At 54.6% G+C, this 19,328-nt stretch overlaps 1 protein-coding gene across 1 annotated transcript in view; it reads left to right on the top strand.

Moving 5' to 3' along the window:
- SDC3 (syndecan 3) overlaps positions 1-17,438 on the top strand; it is a 38,093-nt gene extending 20,655 nt beyond the window's left edge. Inside the window, exons 2-5 of the mRNA XM_053576902.1 lie at positions 9,010-9,127; positions 9,805-10,448; positions 12,323-12,614; positions 13,576-17,438. Coding sequence (XP_053432877.1) covers positions 9,010-9,127; positions 9,805-10,448; positions 12,323-12,614; positions 13,576-13,742 — 1,221 coding nt within the window. The 3' untranslated portion in view covers positions 13,743-17,438. The remainder of the gene's footprint in view (positions 1-9,009; positions 9,128-9,804; positions 10,449-12,322; positions 12,615-13,575) is intronic.
- The last annotated feature ends 1,890 nt before the right edge of the window (positions 17,439-19,328 follow it).

The raw sequence follows: 19,328 nt of genomic DNA, 5'->3' as shown, positions 1-19,328 counted from the left end.
ACTGGCCCTCCCTCGGTAAATGACAACACAGTGGAGGTACAGAGTCCCTAAGAAAGGACTTCCTAATTTGGACCAGGGAAGGGGTTGGCATGTGTATGTGACATTCAAGCGGGCTCACAAAGGAGGCATTGTATGAGTCCGCTGAGCTTCCTGAGGTCGTGCCTAGAATAGAGCTCAGCACACAGTAGGTGCTTAATAAATACTGGTTGTGTTGATGAACTAGTCAGGTGGGTGCTGGCCAGGCAGAGAGGGTGGGGAGAAGTTTTACAGCAACAGAACAGGCCCGTGGAGCCCTGTGTTCTCAGAGCCATAAATGGTATCATGTGGGAGGTGTTGGGGAGGGGGGCAGCTGGGAGCTGGGGGGGCTGCTGGGTCTGGAAGTGGAGCCTTGGTGGGTGGTCCTGCTCTAAGGCACGAGCTTGGGGACAGGAATCAATGAGCAGTGTGAGCTGGTGTGGCTGGGAGAGTAACATGACAGGGCAGGTGGCTGGGATTGATGGGGCGGTGATGGAGGCGTCCCAGCCCGGGGGTTGAGAAGGGGGCCTGGCTTTCCCAGAGTTAGGCTGTCTCCATCCATTGAGGCGCAGGGGACAGGGTGGGCAGCTGTAGGGTGGCCAGCCTGCATCCCAACAGGGACCTGCTGAAGGAGCCAGGCTTGTTGAAGAAGGCAGGCAGGTGGGTGTCTGGGCATTGTGGGTCCTCGGGGTGGCTGCCAGGCGGGTTGATGCCAGGGGAGGGAGCCAGGCTCTGCCCCGCCTGTCTACAGTGAGGCTCGGCTGGGCTGCTGGACCCTGCCAGCTCCCTCAGAGGCTTTTGTGTTCCATTTCCTTTCACCCTCCACCCCCGCCCTGTTTCCTTATAAGGTTCCTCATGAACGGTCTCTGCAGAATGAAGGCCCAGGAGTTTCTCAGACCAGAGAATGCTGGGGATGGGACCGCAGGAAGATTGTGCTCTTTTTAATAGTAAAAGTACTATAAGTTTATTGTAGAAAATTTAGAAAATACGGAAAGGTTCTGAGAAGAAATGAAAACTGTCTGTGACCCCACCACCCAGAGAGAGCCTCTGGGAACCTTTAGTATAATTCAGCATTTAGAAATTCACTTTGGTGGTGAGTTCATTAAAACGGGATCAAGTTCTACATATTTTTTGAAACCTATTTTTTTAAACTTAATGATGATACTAGAATTAATAGCCACAATTTACTGAGCAATTCGTTAATGTGAGCCCTGGGAGGTTGGTATTCTTATCCTTGCTTTGCAGTGCAAGCAGGGGGAGAGGGTTGAGTATCTGCCCGTGTTGCGTGGGTTTTGAGAGTCAGCCTCCCACACGTTCCTGTCCACAGCCTGCGTTGTATTGCCTCCTTGCAATGAATGTGTTCGTTTTTACATATCCTTAAATATTCTTTGAAAGCAGTAAAAAGCCTTCTATGATGTATTTATACTTTTTAATAACCTAATTAGTGTGGATTTGCGCAAACTCAATTGTTGACAGCTGCATGATATTCTGTTAGTTATGCGCTAATTTATTTAACTAGTCCCTGTTTTGGGGTGTGTAGGTTACCTCCACTCCTTCATTCTTATGCTTGACATTGGCCTGGATCTCCTTGACTCAAGGACTGAATTCTTGGAAGCCCAGAGTGTCAGAATCAGAAAGGGCCTTAGATCACCAAGTTTGATTTTTCATTTTACAAATGGGGCTGAGGAAATGCACAGAGGATTTGCCCTTGGTCTTGGAGCTGTGGCCAGCTGAGCCAGGACTGCTTCCTGTTCTCTTGTTGGTCCTAGAGTGGGGGTGTGGATGGGGAGGTTCCATGGTGAGGCAGGGGGTTCCGGGGAGGGTGGCGGGAGCACAGGGCTGGTGGTGGAGACAGTGATGGAGGGAGGGCTAGAGGTAGTGGGGGCAATAGAAGTGCAGGTTAGGGATTCTGCAGAAAAGTTGGCCAGGCTAGGATGGATCCTGAAGGGTGTTTTATGCCCTCTGAGCTGGACTTGTGGATGAAGGGGAGGATAGGAATGGGGTGGTGAGAGGGTTTGAGGGTGTCAGTGTAGGAGTATGGGCAAGTGGCCGGGTGTGTGTCTAGGCTTTGCTGATTCTTTTTTGGGGGGGCTGTTGAGTTTGGCTTGTGCCAGCTCTGCCCCTCCCCTAGGCCCTCTGGTCTCAGGGACTGGGCTCTGTGGCCCTTCTCTGGCAGGTGCAGTCTCCATGCCCCTCATTTCTAGCAGCAAATGAATGTAGGGGGTGTTGGGTCCCCAGCCAGGGCAGCTGTGGAGGGTGGGGTGGGCACTGAGGCATCCCCCTCCCAGTTCGGGTTCACCATTGTGTAGCCCCCTGGCCGTCCTACTGCCCAGAGCCTGGCCCTGGCCCACATTCCTGCAGTGACGCTCTGGGTCTCCGGGGTGGAGCTGGTGAGCGTGAGGGGCACTGAGTTCTCACAGGACTGAGGGCCTTTTGGGGACAGAGCCTGCAGGGATCCAGAGGGGTCTGCTGAGACCCCTCCTCTACTAGTCCTGCTTCCAAGAGCTCTTCATTCCATTGCTGTGTGCCTTTGGGCAAATCACTTTGCCTCTCTGAGAGCTGCTTGGCAGGCTCATCACCCCCTACCTCTTTTCTCTGGGGGTGGATTTTTCCCTCTCTGCCTCAATTCCACATCTGTAGGAGGAGGGAGTTGAACTCAGTGATAGTTTAGCCTCAAACTTGAGGCCTGAGGTGGGAGATACATGCCATGGCAATACCAGCAAGTGATTGTCGAGCACCGACTGTGTGCCAGGCAGTGAGAGCACTTTGGTACACTATTGCACTTGATGAAGATATTATTATTGTTCTCATTTAACCAAACAGAGGTTAAATAACTTGCCCAAAGTCACCAAGCAAGTAAGCAGAGCTGCATTTGAACCCAAGACTGCCTGAACCTAGAGCTGGGCTCCCAACCCTGGCTCATATCGCCTCTAGTCACCAGGAGAGCAGAGCCAGAGCCTGGCTAATTAGGAGAAGGGAGCTCGGGCAGAACTAATTACACTTGATTTTATTCTTAGCTTTTGCAACATGATTAGTGCTGCATAGGGGTGTGGGGCTGCGGGGCTGCTGGCCCCCAGCCTGCTGACCTAATTTGTGTGTCTGTGTCTGTTTCTGTAATGTACCCTTCCTCCTCCTCATCCACTTTCTCTCTTTTTTTCTCTCTCTGCACCCTCCCCTGCTGTGTGGCCTTGGCAACGTCACTTAACCTCTCTGGGCATTAATAGTCTCACAGCCTGGGCGTAGTCATGCCGTGCTACTTCCCTCAGGAGGAGGTTGAGGCTTAAGAGATAAAGTCTTTGAGGTAATAAAAGAAACATTAACAAAGCCAACAATTATCCTGGCTGCGAGTATTTATTCAGCTCTCTCTTGGTGTTGGGCCCTGGGCTCCACCTGTTACCCACATGAGCTGCTTATTCTTATCACCATCCCCATTTCACAGAAGAGAAAACTGAGGTGCTGAGAGATTAAGTGGCTTCCCTGACAGCCTGTGGGCAGTGAAAGGAGATGCTGGTTCTTTCTGGCTCTGCCTCTGCCCTACCTTGTTTCTCTAGGAAGGCTTATGATGGGGGATGACAATAGGGGCTGGGCAGGAGAGAACTCAGCCTTCTTGAGGGGGCAAGCAGGCTTCAGAGAAGGAGAAGGGGACGGGAGGGGTGAGCCGGCTCTCCGAAACATGTCCCTGCACTCAGAGTGAGTGAGGAGAGGGTGGGACAGGAGTGAAGAGACTTACCCGACATCCACTTGGCAGGAGCTCCAGGGAGGGGGCAGACAGCCTCCCCAGCTGCTCTGAAACCCTGTGGAGGGGGTCTGTTGGCTGCTAGGCCTGGTCCCTCTGGACTGGAGGTCTGAGGTGCCTCTTTGGGGCCAGGCTGAGGGTCAGTTCAAGAAAGGGCATGACAAGGGGGAATTTGAGGAAAAATGGCAGGGGGTGTCAGTCATTGGGAAGGGTGCCATATCTCCCCTAGTGTTGTGCTGGCATTTGTGTGTGCCTGGGTGAGAAAATGTGCAAGGCATGTGTAAAAGAGAGAGAGAGCGTGAGTGTGTGTGTCTAGGAGCCTGGGGGTGGGCATGTGAAAGTGCAGGTACCTCTCTAGGCTGGCTGCCTATTCAGGGAGGGACAGGTAGGCCGGACAGGTAGGCTGCACAGGTAGGGAGCGGGAGTGGGTGTTTGGGAGCACACATGCGCTCACTGCTTTTGGGGGCATGCGTGCTGGAGTGTGTCTGTGTGTGTGCAGGTGCTGGCTGGGTATAGATGGCTGTGGGTCACAGGTGTGCAAACTCTGAGTGGGCCTGGAGCAGCCTGAAATTTCAGAGATGGAGGGTTTCAATTCTGAACCCCAGCTTCAGTGTCTGCGTCTGTGGAATGGGGATGAGAAAACCCAGGAGGTTGTGTGGATTGAAGGAGGCAGTGCAGGTGACCAGCTTCCAGCTCCTCGCTTGGGGCGTGCCCTCTGTGGGAACCCTCAGCAGCTTCCCTGGGGCCCCAATCCTCCAGTGGTCACCAGGTGGTTGGGGGAGCCACTGAGGGGTACCTGCTCCTGAGATTGGCAGGAAGAGGAGGGTTTGGTGCCCTTGCAGCGGGCAAGCTCGTGGGATGTGGGGCCTTGTGCGGCCTGCGCATGTGAGGAAAGGTTGTACCTGAGTTGTGAGGCTCATGTCAGAGTTGGGGTGCACCTGGCAAGGGCTATGTGTAGGAGCAATGTGTGCTTTAGGCAATGCATGTGTACGTGGGGATGGGTTGGTGGGGGCCTTCAGTGTGGTGAGTGTGTGATGTGTGTGGTCATGAGACTCTGAAGTTTGCGTGGGACATCCTGGGGTATGTGAGGTGAGGCCAGGGGTGTGCGTGTCTGTGAGTATCCTAGGGTTGTGGGTGTGCACACACGTTGTGCCAGGCTGTATTGCCTGTAGGTTGCCATGGGTCTTGTGTGGGAGTGTGTGTGTGTGCAGGTGTTGGGCTGTTCTGTCTGTCCATTTGTGTGTGTGTTGCGGTGTGGATACCTCCTGTGAGGCACATTTGCCTGGAGGGTGCCGTGTGTGGCAGAGAGATGCCAGAAGGGTCCTGGGGATTTTGGAATCAATTCTCTTTTAAGGGAATGGCATGGGTAATTATGCTCATTATGCATGGATTATGCAAATACAGGGGGTTGTTTGGGGGGTTAAAGGCTGTTTGTCATTCCCCCTCCTCAGGCTCTTGTGCTCCCCACCCCCCAGGAGATGCTGCTGCCAGCACCACCATAGCATTCCCGAGAGGGCCCCAGGCCCCTGCCCCCACAGGTCTCAGATGTCCCCACACTAGGTTCCAGCTGGGCTTCCCTGGGAGAGCTCAGGGTGACTGGGTCATTGGCACCCTCGCCTGCCTGGCCACCCCATCTGGGGACTGCTTACTGCTTGAAAGAATGTTCTCTTGAACACAGGTTTGGAAAATCACTGAGGCGACCCCTTCCCCTGCTTCATCTGCTCAGCATGAGACTAAATTAAGACGGGCGTGAATCTCTCCTTCCTCCTCCTACTTTGGCCTCTCTCCCTCTCATACCCCCAGCCCACCCTCTGCCCTTTGGCCTCCCTCTGTCCTTTGCCTCTCCATCCCTGGCTTCGCCTTCCCTTCCCTGTCATCCTCTCTGTTCCCCCATGATCTCCCTCTCTCCTGCACCCCCATCTCTGTGGGGAGCTGGAGTTCTTGGTCCTTAGCATGGAGAAGATGGTTGTCATGGTAACAGTTGTCATGTCGATGGCTACTGAGCTAGGGATGAATAGTATCTAGGTGAGAGCTACCTGAGTGGAGTCTGGTGGAGTCACAGGAGGCTCAGTGCTTGTCTCTGAGCCTCAGAGCAGCACAGCAGCCCTCTTCCCTCCCATGCACGTGCCTATTTGTCCCCAAAGGCAGGCCCACACCCTGTGCCTCTCTGTGCTGCCTTTAGGTGAGTGTGTGTCAGGGTGTGGCTGTGCATGTTTTCTCTGTGTCTCTGGGTGTGTCTTTCAAAGGTCTGTTGAGCTTTGGGAGAGGGTCTTTGGACGTGTGCAGGCCTTTTCTGGGAGCAGGGAGTTGGGGGCTGGTGCATGGCACTGATTGCTGAGGGATCTTGAGGACTTCCTGTTTTGGCCTCTGTGTTTACCCCAGCTTGGGGGTCCCATGGACTACAGACCTCATAGAATGCCCCCCAGCACCCCCAGCTTTAGCCTGCAAGCAGGAGCCTGGGCTGTGGTCCCTGCTCAGTGCCCATTCTGCTGTGAGACTTCAGGCTGCTTGCCAGGGAACTGGAGGTGACAGAAGCAGAAAATCCCCAAGGGACTCCACCTTGACTATCTGAGGGTGTGGAGGGTAGAAAGCTCCTTACACCGCTAGCCTCTGTAGCCTGTGTCCTGGGAATTTGGGGTAGAGATGGGAGCTGCGGAAAGTTGGACCATAGCTGCTCTGTGCTCCTGGAATGTCTAAAAAGGGGGAAGACCCAGCGATTAGTCACGGGGGCAATTACACTAATTGTTCCACTCCATGACTCACTGGTAGAAAGTAAATACTGATTAATTCATTACTTCGAGACAGTGTGTGTGTTTGGTGAGGGGGGCATCTCCTGGCTCCCTGCCCTGGCTGGGCTGGGTAGGGCTTTGGAGCAGGTGTTTGAGGCTGGCGGTGGGAAGCCAGGATTGAGATCCCCTCTCTGCCTCTGCCTCTCCATGAACTCCAGAGGTGGGGGTGGGGTGTGTCAGTGGCAAGGGTGTGAGATGCTAAGCCCAAAGTGCAGTGCTGATCCAGCACCGCTCACGCTCACACACCTCCCAGAGCTCCCCACTGCCCAGTCAGACATGGCAGGTACTGAGACCTACTGAACCACTGAGGTCCACTTTTGTGATATTCTCATATGAGTCAGGATGAAAAATGACCAGTTTCCAAGAGGAAATCATCCCCCAGATACTGAAGTCTTCTATGATGGGACCCCAGCCGACTTCCCACCCTCGACTCCAGCCTACCCCAACCCTACCCCAGCCCTGTGATCATTCACATCCTTAACAGATGTTTCCTGAATACCTAATAATGTGCCAGGTACCTTGCTAGATGCTGGACACTGTCCTGGCTTTATTAAGGATGGTTACAGCCACACCCAAGAAAACACAGTTCATAAGGAGTGATGGGTGTTGGAAATTAGGAGCAAGGGACACAAAGTTCATAGAGGACTTCTCAAGAGAAGTGACATGAGAATGGGAGTCAGCTACTAAGTTGGAGGACAAGGGGATGGAAGGAAAAGTGTTCTAGGCAGAGCGAACAGCATGAGTTAAAGAGGCAGGAGACCAGGTGTGTTCCAGGAACAGAAAGAGGCTGGGATGCTGGAGGGACGGAGGGAGGCTGGGTGAGGCTGGAGATCCGGCAGGGCCAGTTACGAGAGTACAGGCTGCTCCTCCCCACCTTGGAGACCTTGCTTATTCCATTCCCTCTGCCTGAGAGGCATTTCTCTCTTGATTTCAATTGTTTAAACCCCAAAGCTGTGTTCTTTGTATCTCACCTCCTCCTGAAAGCTCTCAAGGGGTCACGGGGTGTGGCTGGGCTCAGTCTGAAACCAGGGTTGAAGGTGTGGCCAGGGTAGTGTCAAGGAGTAGGGCTACTCCCACCCCTCTGGGGTGTGCACTCCTCCCTTTGAGGTCCTTGGTGCTGGCTCCAACCCCAGGGTTGTAGGAATTGAGGGCACAGTCAGACCCAAGGGCCCAGCTCCCTGCCTTACCAGGTTCCAGCTCTGGGAGGAGTCTTGGGCCTAGTGAGCTGGACCCTTAGAAAAGCCCCTCTCACCCCCCCATCCCCCTGGAGACCCTCACAGCATCAATTGAAGTAGAATAAAGGCTCTTATTGACTCTGGGCTTTGAGATATTTTGGGATAGGTAGAGGGTGGGGACTGACATATTTTACTTGAGCCTCCACTGCCTTCTCCCTCCCTTGTACCAGGCACTTCTCCCCAAGCCCCACACCCCCAACCCTCACCCCGACACTCATTCTATCTGATAGTAATAATTGTCCTGCCTTTGGGAATTTGAAGTGGGAGACTTCAGATCCTAAGCAGAGGTTGGATCTCATCACATCACCTGCTCTCTGGTGACCTGGGGCAAGTGGGCCTCAGTTCTCTCATCTGTGGAATAGGCCGATGACTTGCACACCCCTTTCCTATGACATCTGTCTTGACAACTCAGTGGGATCTTGCCTATGAAAGGCACTTGTGAGTGGGGCGATGATGCTGGCCACCTGGAGAGTGGCAGCAAGGGCTGAGCGCCTGCTGCATACCAGGGTGTGATCAGTACTGCATGTGAATGTGCACACTGGATACTCACAGACCAAGAAGGCAGGTGTTCACTTGTTTTACAAATGAATAAACTGAGGCATGAAGAGATTAACTTGTGGTTCAGGGGGTAAGGGTGCCGGCCACATACACCGAGGGTGGCAGGTTCGAGCCTGGCCCGGGCCTGCTGAACAATGACAACTGCAACCATAAATAGGTGGGCATTGTGGCAGGCGCCTGTCCCAGCTACTTGGGAGGCTGAGTCAAGAGAATCACTTAAGCCCAAGAATTTGAGGTTGCTGTGAGCTTTGACGCCACGGCACTCTACCCAGGGTGACATAGTGAGACTCTGTCTCAAAAAAAAAAAGAAGAGATTAACTTGTTCTGGGTCCCACATTTAGTAAGTGGCAAAGCCAGGACTGAAATCCAGCACTCTGGCAGGTTCTAAACTTGGTTCTGCCACTCAGTGGTTTCAATGAGAGGCTGAAGGAGCAACCAGGAGTTGTACTAGGGGTCCCTAGTGGTGCCTGTCAGTCACCACTAGGTGCGTTGAAGGTGTAGCCACGGTAGTGCCAAGGAGCACTGTCAGGTGGCCCTGTCAGGTTCCCTAGAGTGGGTGGGCAGTGGTCATTGGGCAGGCACCTGGCTGTTTGTGGCCCCTGAGCATGTTTGTTGTTCCTCTGATGAGTCTGGGCTGCTGTCCTGGGGCTGATCCCTGTGCCTCTACCTTCCCCAGGCTCAGCGCTGGCGCAGTGAGAACTTCGAGAGGCCTGTGGACCTTGAGGGCTCCGGAGACGACGACTCCTTTCCTGATGATGAGCTGGACGACCTATACTCAGGGTCGGGTTCAGGCTGTAAGTACCCGCTCCTAGTCTGCATGCAGCCCCTGCTCTGAGGAGCCCTGAGACTCACTTCAGTGAGGCGGGTGGGGCAGGGGAGGGGGGGCAGGAGGGGCAGGAGGGGAGGTTATTATGTGGTGGTTAGGCAGGGACGTCTCGGGGACCCCAAGAGCAAAAAGGGCAGGACATTATTGCAGGGATAGAAACAGGCCTGGGCAGCCACAGCCTGGGACCCCCAGCTGCCCATGGTCCTCCTTCTTGTGGGTGCTGCTTGGCTGCTTGTAGCCCTGAGGACTCTGCCATCGGCCTCTGTCAGGAAGGCAGACACCCCTTAGTAACCTGATGGACTTAGCAGCCATCTCTGACCGGCAGAGGCACATCCTCAGCAAAGGTTGTTTGATTGGCCCAGCCTGGGTCAGCTGGTCTTCTCCAGTCCAATCAGCTGAGGCCAAGGGCGGGGTAGCATTCACCAACCCCAAGCACATCCCTGGACAGTCTATAGGAAGTGGAGTCCCATGTGGTACGGTACCGGCAGCTCGCTTGCCCAGCTGCAACACCTTACCTGTTCCTGGGAAAGTAGGCAAAGAGGGGGTTGGGATTCCCTAGTCTATGGCCGTTGCTTACCTGGGATCCTCCTGCCCCTCACAACCACCCAGCTCCCTAGCTCTCTCCCTCTTCCCCACCACCCCCAGACTTCGAGCAGGAGTCGGGCATTGAGACAGCCATGCGGTTCAGCCCAGATGTGGCCCTGGCGGTGTCCACTACGCCTGCTGTGCTGCCTACTATGGACATCCAGCCTGTGGGCACTCCATTTGAAGAGCTCCCTTCTGAACGACCCACCCCGGAGCCAGCCACCAACCCCCTGGTGGTGACAGATGTCCCAGAAGAGTCCAGCCAGAGAGCTACTACCATCACCACCACCATGGCCACCACTACTGCCGTGACCACAGGAGCCACAACCACAGCAGCCACCACCACAGGCTCCCCGACTGTGGCCACAGTGCCTGCTACAGTGGCTGCTGCCATCCCCAGCACCCCTGCGACACCCCCTTCCACAGCTACCACTGCCATCATAAGGACCACCGGCATACGGAGGCTTCTGCCTCTTCCACTGACCACGGCAGCCACAGCCCAGGCCACAATCCCTGGGGTGCTCTCCCCTCCCACTACAGTGGATGTCTTGGACACCGAGGCTTCCATGCCCAGGCTGGTCAGCACAGCTACCTCCCGGTCAAGAGCCCTTCCCAGGCCCACTGCCACCCAGGAGCCTGATGCCCCAGAGAGGAGCACTCTGCCCTTGGGAACCACTGCCCCTGGACCCACAGAGGTGGCTCAGGTGAGAGTGTGGGGAGAGGGCAGGGAGGGAGGCGAAGAGGAATGTCAGGGGCTGGGGAGGGGATGGCGCCAGCCAGGGGTGAGGACCAGGAGGTTCTAGGGATAAGCCAGATGGGGTGGGGGCAAGAGGGGATGTGGCCAGAGGACCAAAACTGGGTGGTAAGTCACAGGATGGGGACAGAGATTGAGATAGATGGAAAGGGAAGAGGGACAGAAAGCCAAGGTTAGGGTGGTTGGATGTTAATGTCAGGGGAGGAATTGGGTGAAGGTGGGTGTCGGTGATACTGATGGGGAGGGGCCTGGGCATGCCTGTTCTTATTAAGAGCATGGACTCAGAAGCGCATGGCTGGATTTGAATCCTGCTGCTGCCACTTCCTAGCTGTGCGACTTCAGGCCAGTCACTGATCGTTTCTATTTTCTTACCTATGAAAAGGAGAAAATAAAAGGACGTGTATCACACAGTGTTGTGAGAATTATATTTCCTTACATATCCCAAGTGCTTAGACAGTGCCTGGCAAGAGTAAACAGTCTAAACGCTCAGCTTTTGCTATTGTTGTCATTGTCACCATAGTGGTTATTATTATCATTGGTCTGAGGGTGATTGAGAGTGGGGCCTTGGGAAGAATTCTTCAGTTCACCTGTGGGGTGCTGCCTGGGTGCCGCTCAGCACCCAGAGCTCTACTCACGTCATCTCTGGCTCTCATGTGAACCTAGACACTGTGGCTCATGGGCTTCGCAGCATTGATGGCTGTCAGGATTTGAACCTGGGCAGCTGGCAACAGAGGCCGGGGTGTTCTTGCAGGGCCAGGGCATATGTGTGTGTGTGTGTGTTTAGGATGTTGTGAACAGGATTGAAGAGAAGAGGATGAAGATGTCAGCAGTGCCAGGGATGGATGGGTCTTGGGAATGGGAGCAGTAGTCTGGCCCCTGCTGGGTGCACCAGGCAAGGAGGAGAGGGAGGCAACATTGACTGGAGGCCAGAACCACTTGCAGCTGGTCTCATGGGGGAGGCCCTTAGCATGCAGAGCTGACTGTGGGACAGTGTCAGTCCCTCTGACTCCCCAGCCAGCTGGCAGGACAGGGGCCCTTCCCTCAGCTCCTCCAGCAGGTGGGGCAGCCTGGTGTTGTCACAGAGACTTGGCCAAGCAGGAGGAGGAAACAGTGACAGGGCAGGGAGGCCAGGTCTTGGGTATAGCGTCTTCTCAGCTGGAACTCAAGCCTGTCCTTTCTACACCCACCTGTGAAGTAGCCACACCCCCTCCCCTGCCCTGAGGGCTCCCACAGCTCCACATGGCACTAGTGTAATTGGGATTTGCACTCACAGGTGGTTCCTGGGACACCTGCTCCTGTGGAACAGAATAGGCACATCACACTCTGTGGGTGCCCTTGGACAGGTCTCCAGGACCCGGGACTCATCTCTGCCTCAAGCATGAGGATTGGGCCGGGCCCAAGTACATACCAGTGGCACCCAGCTGTCCCTCTGTTAGGAATTCCTAAGGATTGGTACTAAGGCAGCTAGGGGGTTGGGGGGAGGGACATGATGGGACAGGATGTGGCCAGAGTAAGAACAGAGGCAGCCTGTAGAGTGGTTAGACACACAGCCTCTGGGTCTAGATGGGTCTAGATTTTAGTTCTGCTTCTGCCACTGACTAGCATGTGTCTTTGGGGAGGTCACCTAACTTCTGAGGAATTCAGGGGCAATGTCTCTCCTTTGTGGGGATGATGCTTAGCGCAGTGCCTGGCGTATAATGAGCGAGTGCTTAGGAAGTGAGATGGGGCAGTGAGATGGTGGTAGTGGCTTGTGCATGTGTATTGCTGGCCTGAGCTAGGGGCTGCTGGGCCCCGATTCCCGAGCTCATGACACTCTCTTTGCAGACCCCAGCTCCAGAGTCCTTCTTGACCACAGTCCGGGATGAGCCAGAGGTGCCAGTGAGCGGGGGGCCCAGTGGAGACTTTGAGCTGCCAGAGGAAGAGACCACACAGCCAGACACAGCCAATGAGGTGGTGGCTGTAGGAGGGGCTGCAGCCAAGCCATCACCTCCACCAGGGACACTGCCCAAGGGTGCCCGGCCAGGCCCTGGCCTCCTGGACAATGCCATCGACTCAGGCAGCTCAGCTGCTCAGCTGCCTCAGAAGAGCATCCTGGAGCGGAAGGAGGTGCTTGTAGGTAAGTCCTAGGTCTGGGGTGGGGGTGAGGTTTGGGGACCCACTTTGGGGCAGCTGGCTGACCCAGGAACCCAGAGTGGGGTCAGGGCATGGTTTTCCTAGGAGCTGGCTAGGAGGGGGCAGCTGGGGACTTGACCCCCTTCTGCCCACTATATCCTCCCCTTCCCTTTTCGCTTCCCAAAGTGTGACCCTGCTTCATCTCCATCTCTGGCACTTTTATCTATCTCCTCTGACCCCTCTTTGGGCTCTGACTTTGATTCCTGACTTCCTGGGCATGCCAGCTGACCTCCAGGACTGTACTTCCTGGATACTAATCTCTGACCCGTCCTTGAGCTTGACCTCCTCACCCTTGAGCCCAGGCCCTGGCCAGGTCTGCCCTGGCCACATCTCCTAAAGAGGCTCTGGACTCTTGGTCCACATCCTGGTTCCCCACTTAGGAACAGTATGATCTCAGGCAAGGAGCTTCACCTCTCCAGGCTTTCTCCTCTTCAGCTGCAGAAGAGGCCCAGACATTTTGCCCTTAATCAGTTCTAAGCTGCACATCTGTTCCTATGTTAACTCTTCTGTAATTGGGACCATGGTTTAGTTGCTGGAGTTTTTCCTTTTCTAGTAATTATAAAATACTGGAGCATCTTACAACTCCTGGCATCTTGATGAAGACCGTATCACCTCCCTCATAGGGCTAATGTGAGGCTTCAATGAGTTAGAGCAGCGGTTCCTGTCGAGACCCACAGGAACTGTATTAAAGGGTTGCAGCATTAGGTAGGTTGAGAACCACTGAGTTAGAGGGTGTTAGGTGACTAGCACAGAGCCAGTGAGGGCCTGTTTATGGTAGCCAGTGCTGGTGGTGGTGGGATCGACTCCCTCTCAGATTCAGGACTCCCGGTCGGCTCTTTACCCTCATCCCCAAAGCCCGGGGTCATCGGCCTCTGGGCCCTGACCTCAGCCTTCTTCTTCCACAGCTGTCATTGTGGGCGGGGTGGTGGGCGCCCTCTTCGCTGCCTTCTTGGTCACACTGCTCATCTACCGCATGAAGAAGAAGGATGAGGGCAGCTACACACTGGAGGAGCCCAAGCAGGCGAGCGTCACATACCAGAAGCCTGACAAGCAGGAGGAGTTCTATGCCTAGCGGAGCCACAGTGCCTCCCTGCAGCCTCAACATTGCCCCTCTGTCCAGTCCCCATCCTGGCCCCACCATCCCAGGCCTGGGACTGGGCCTGGGAAAGAGCCTGGCCCCAGTTCGTTCTTCTCTGCCCTCCCTCCCCTGCCCAGGCCGCCGGCCTCACACAGATCTTCCTCAAGGAACAAGAGGCACTGCCCTGCCCCAGCCTGTGCCCTGACGAGCTCATCTCTTGTTCCTCCTCCAAACCTGGGGTGTCAGGGCCTCACGTCAGATGCACAGGAAGAAGGAAGCTCCTGGTTGGCTGGTGAAAGTATGGGGCTTGAGATGGGCTCGGGCCCCGACCTGGCCCCCAGAGGGCTTTCTGAGGTCTCCTTTTGGGGGGCAGAAAGGCACTCAGGCTGGTTTCCAGGACAAACTTTTAGCAAACTCAGCCCCTGAAATCATCTAGATACTGCAACCTCTCACTCCTGTCCCAGGGCCTCTCTCTGCTTGGGTGAGAGGGTGTCCCTTGTTGCTGGCCTGTTTTGTCCTGCCTCTGTGGGGTTGTTGGGTAAGTCTCCCTTTCCCCGCCAAGTGCACACATGCCTCAGGCTTCACTTCTTCCTGTGTCTTCCCCTGAGGAAACAGCTTCCTGAGAGTGCTAGGGCAGCCACTGTTGAGAATGGGCTGCTCTGATGTACCTCCTTTGAGGGCACTCTGAACGGACACCATTGCCCACATTGTCATAGTCATACACAGACAAAAGCCTGGAATGACAAAATCGAACACAATCCTGACCACTCAGCCAGTCAAGACGTATCACGCCTTCTTCCAGAGATGTTTATCCTCATGTATTGCTTATACCCCTGGCCACTGACCACAATGCAAGTCACTAGTCATGGTCACCTAACAGTGACAGCATAGCCTCTCCCTCACCCCCAGTACACACACGTTCTGGGACCACACATGTTGTCTCCAGCTCATTGGGAGGGTGGAATCAAGCCAGAACAATCAGCCCATATTGGGTCACCCTGAGTTGCCCCATCATTCAGTCCCATGCCATGGTACCCACACCAGCCACACGGCCACCAATCCTGTCCCATGTCACACACAATCCGACATGGATGCACCCCACAGGACCCTGTTCTCGACATTGGAGGGAAGCAGGTGGGCCCATGCCTTTCCTGGAGTGTGAGGCCATGAGCCCTCTCAGGGCAGTGCATGCTGGGTGGGCCTGGCCTAACCCCTGCCTGCTCCCCTCCACTTTATAGCTCACAAAAGGGGAGGCTCAGAGCCAGCCCTCCACCAGCTGGGAGCCTGGGGCTCTCTGAGCCCTTGGAAAGAAGGGGTTGGTTCCTGAAATTTGGCCCTAGGCAATGGAGGGTGCTTAGGTCTCCCAGGACCAAAGGCTCTGAGTGGGGAGGGGGCATATGGTCAGGCTCCTAGTGTCCCTGTGTCCCTTCCCTGCTCTGAGCTAGGGGGTTGACTCTGCCTCCAAGGACACAAGTCCCCAAAGTGCCTGTGAGGGCGGGCCCTCTGCCCATGCCCTCTGCACCCTCCGCCTGGCCGGGCCAACCTCAGCCCTTAACCCACCCTAGAGCCCTCCCCGGGACAGCTACCCACCATTTGGTCAAACAACTTAGGCAGTTCCGGCTGCAGCTGGAGGGGCCCACAGCTGGAAGCAGCCTGTGCAGGACAGAGTGGGGTATGTCACTGGCCCAGCCTTCTCCTTTGTTACCCTGGCAACTGGGGCTATTTCCATAGGTGTTTTAAACATGGGGCCACAAATCTCCTTTTGGGGAAGGCATGCTTGGCGGGGCTCTTGGAGCCAAAGGGACAAGGTGTGAGTTGTGATTGGCTGGCAGCCACACCCACCTCTCGCCTATAGCCCAGGTTCTAGTCGGGAAGGCAGGTTTTATTTCTGTTCCCTTTTCAGGGTTTCCTGGCAGTGGGGCTTCTACAAGGTGAGGGTGGGGGTGTCAAGGCAGCAAGGGCCAGGTTCTGGAGAGCTATTTTTTCCAGGAGTCCTCCTAGACCAAACTCCATCTTCCAGACCCAAAGCTCCCCTTACCAGTGCCCAGAGCCTTGGGAGGGAGTCAGCTGGTCCCACCACTGAGGCCAGGGTGGGAGTTGGGGGGCAGCCTGGTCCTGGAGATGTGCAGTGGGTGGCTTGGCCTCAGTCATCCCTGGGGCAGAGAGCTGGGGAACACTGGGAGGAGGATACCAAAAGTCCCAACCTCCCTAGCACAGGCACAACAGCTCTGGTGAGAATGCCTGGGCAAGATGAGGCTGAGAAACCAGGGAGGCAGAGGGGAAGAGGGTCAGGTCCCTGGAGACCCAGCAGTGGGTGCAGCCGGCCTTACTCCGCACAGCCCCAGGGCTGACGTCTGGCTTGGGGCATCATCTCCTGGCCCTGCCTCTCTTATCTGAATCCTCAGCATTTGAGAGAAGAGGCCCATGGCCTTGTTCACGGTTCCCTAGACCTGAGGCTTTATGGAGGCTGTATCCTCATGACATTTAACAGTCCGACTAGCTCAAATCCAATTCTGCCAGGCTGGCTGGGGCAAAGCAGTCAAAGTTGGGCTAAAAGGACAGGCTGGCATTCTCTGAGTGCAGTGTGGGTACAGGGCCCTCATGCCCTCTCCTGCCCACTGTGTGCAGTGGGATGAGTGTGGGGTCTGTGCAAATTCGTCCGCCTATGTCCCAGTGCTCCTGGGGAGGGTATCCTGTGGGCCATGGCATTTTCTGGAAGCATGACAAATTCTAAATGAGAGGGAGCTTATGTGGCTTGAGGGCCTTCCTGGGGCCTTGGCTGCCAGAGAGCACGTGGCTAGCTGGAGCCTAAAGAGTTGGGGGTCGAGCTTACCCTGGACTCCGTCCCCAGGGCCAGACAGGGATCTTGCCTGAAAGGCTTGTCCCTTTAATTGTTGGAGGCATATGGGTGGCAGTGTGGGTGGGGCTGGGCTGGCCTGCAGGCAGGGCTTAGGGTGCTTGGGCAGACCTGCTGAGGTTGGCAGAGATGCCTGTCAGGCCTACAGGTGGGGCCCTTGGCTGCAGGGAGCAGACCCATCTTAGCCTCTTGGGGCTGGGTTGGCCTCTTGCTCATCCTTCTGGATTTTTTCTCCTGACAGCCACGGCCCTGGATTTGCCTCTTTAGGCCTCCTGCCTGTAAATAGAAGCCCACAAACTGTGTACAGATTTAGAGATTCCCAGACTGGGCCCCGGGAGTTGCCATCTGAGGGCTGATGGCCCCAGCATCCCAGGTGCCCCTAGGGCACCTCAGTGCATCCGGCCTCAGCGTGATGAATGCATGTACATATTTTTTGTAGGCAGCGTGGCTCCAGAGAGCCCCTGAAGACAGTGTCCCACCCGACCCCCACCCCCTGAGTCCTCTCTCCTGTACAGAGCCCTCCAAGAACCGGCCTGGGATGGGTGGGAGTCTGTCCTTCCTTCTTCCCGGCCTTCCCCATCCTCTCCCTCTCCTGTAACCTGTTTATTAACTGTACCTGTCCCAAATTCATGGCCAAAACTTTAAATAAGGAAAAATGGAGGAAAAAGACAATGGGAAAAAGAGACCAAGGCATCTGCCCCACTGTGGGTACTCACCTGTCCCAGCCTTGAGAAGGAACTGGGTCTTTTTGGTTTTGTTGTTTCTTATTCTTTGTTTTAACATTTCCTGTGCTGTGCCCATTTATAAGAGGAAATAAAATTAAGCTAAAATGATGTCCCGTGGCCAGAGTGTGAGATAAACGCAGCCATTTGGGGAGGGGCAGCCTGTGGTCCTCCTTTGGGCCCCAGCCAGCTTCCCATTTTCAAAGAAATTGAGAACCATGCAGGGAAAATCAACTGCCAACCCCTCTCGGGAACTATTACGGTAACCGCGGCTATTGGATCGCAGTGTTGGGAAACCACTGCGCTGACTGTGGTAAGGCTGGGTTGGGGCTGTGGTGAGGTGGGGGTGGGAGGGGACCGGTGCTTCACCCCCAGGGAAAGGACTCGGGTTTTAAGCCACGAAGAGAGAATCTTGGGATCACAGGAGATCAGAATCAGACTGGCTGAGACAGAACAGCTTCGAGGTCTGACAGGTCTGTTTTCACGTCCGGATACTGTCTTAGCACTGACTATGGACAAGCCTCAGTTTTCCCATCTGTCCAGTGGGATAATGTCCCCTACGTGGAATGCGGTGAGGATTGTGTGAGGAAAAGCACTTAGGACAGGGCCTGGTTCAGTCCGCACAACGCACAGGGTCCTTGACGATGGCGTCCGAACAGGATAGAACTATGAGATGGGAGAGGTTTGATGGCATGGAATCACAGACCACCTCCTGTGATCATAGGTCCCAGAGCAAGGGAGGGCCTCAGAGCCAGCCGTAGTTTCGTTCTTGGTATAGAAATCCCTTTTGCCAGCCTCCACTTGGTACAGCTCCTGTGCCAGGAAACTGGTGTTCTCCCAGAGCCAGTGGCCACTGCCTGTTTTGAAGTCTTTCCTGACTGCAGCTGAAATCCGTCTCTCCTGAGTTGTCCATCTCTGATGCTCCTGCTCTGCTGGGCAAACACAGGGTTGTTCTGCCCATGCAGTGGGACAGCCTTTAGGCCTAAGTGGCTGGTCACAGTCTCCTCTCCTCCAAGGGAAACTTCTCGTGTTCCACAAATACTCTAAAAATTTCTTCCTCTTATACTCACATAGGGTCCCAATGGGCCTGGGGTGGGTTGGAGCCTAAGGTCCATGGACTCGCTGCACGATCCTACCCAGCCCCCTCCCTTCTTCCTTCCAATAAAGTTTCTTTCTTTTTTTTCTGATTTTTTTTTTTTATTGTTAAATCATAGCTGTGTACATTAGTGCAATCAAGGGGTACAATGTGCTGGTTCCATATACAATCTGAAATATTCTCATCAAACTGTTCAACGTAGCCTTCGTGGCATTTTCTTAGTTATTGTATGTAGACATTTGTATTCTGCCTTTAGTAAGTTTTGCCTGTACCCATTCTAAGATGCACCTTAGGTGTGGCCACACCCATTACCCTCCCTCCACCCTAACCTCCCGCCCCTTCCCCTTTCTTGGCCCTTTCCTCATAGTCTAGGGCTATAGTTGGGTTATAGCCTTCACGTGAAAGGCTGAGTACATTGGATACTTTTTCTTCCATACCTGAGATACTTTGCTAAGAAGAATATGTTCCAGCTCCATCCATGTAAACATGAAAGAGGTAAAGTCTCCATCTTTCTTTAAGGCTGCATAATATTCCATGCTATACATGTACCACAATTTGCTAGTCCATTCATGGGTCTATGGGCACTTGGGCTTCTTCCATGACTTAGCAAGTATGAATTGGGCTGCAATAAACATTCTGGTACAGATGTCTTTGTCATATTGTGGTTTTTGGTCTTCTGGGTATAAACCTAGTAAAGGAATTATAGGATTGAATGGCAGGTCTATTTTTAGGTCTCTAAGTATTCTCCAAACATCCTTCCAGAAGGAACATATTAGTGTGCATTCCCACCAGCAGTGTAGAAGTGTGCCCTTTTCTCCATATCCACGCCAACATCTCTGGTTTTGGGATTTTGTTATGTGGGCTACTCTTACTGGGGTTAGGTGATATCTCAAAGTAGTTTTGAT

This window comes from Nycticebus coucang, chromosome 22, assembly GCF_027406575.1.
Source record: "Nycticebus coucang isolate mNycCou1 chromosome 22, mNycCou1.pri, whole genome shotgun sequence".
Taxonomy (NCBI): Eukaryota; Metazoa; Chordata; class Mammalia; order Primates; family Lorisidae; genus Nycticebus; species Nycticebus coucang.
Note: the sequence above shows the minus strand (reverse complement) of the source record. Positions and strands in the feature narration are given on the sequence as shown.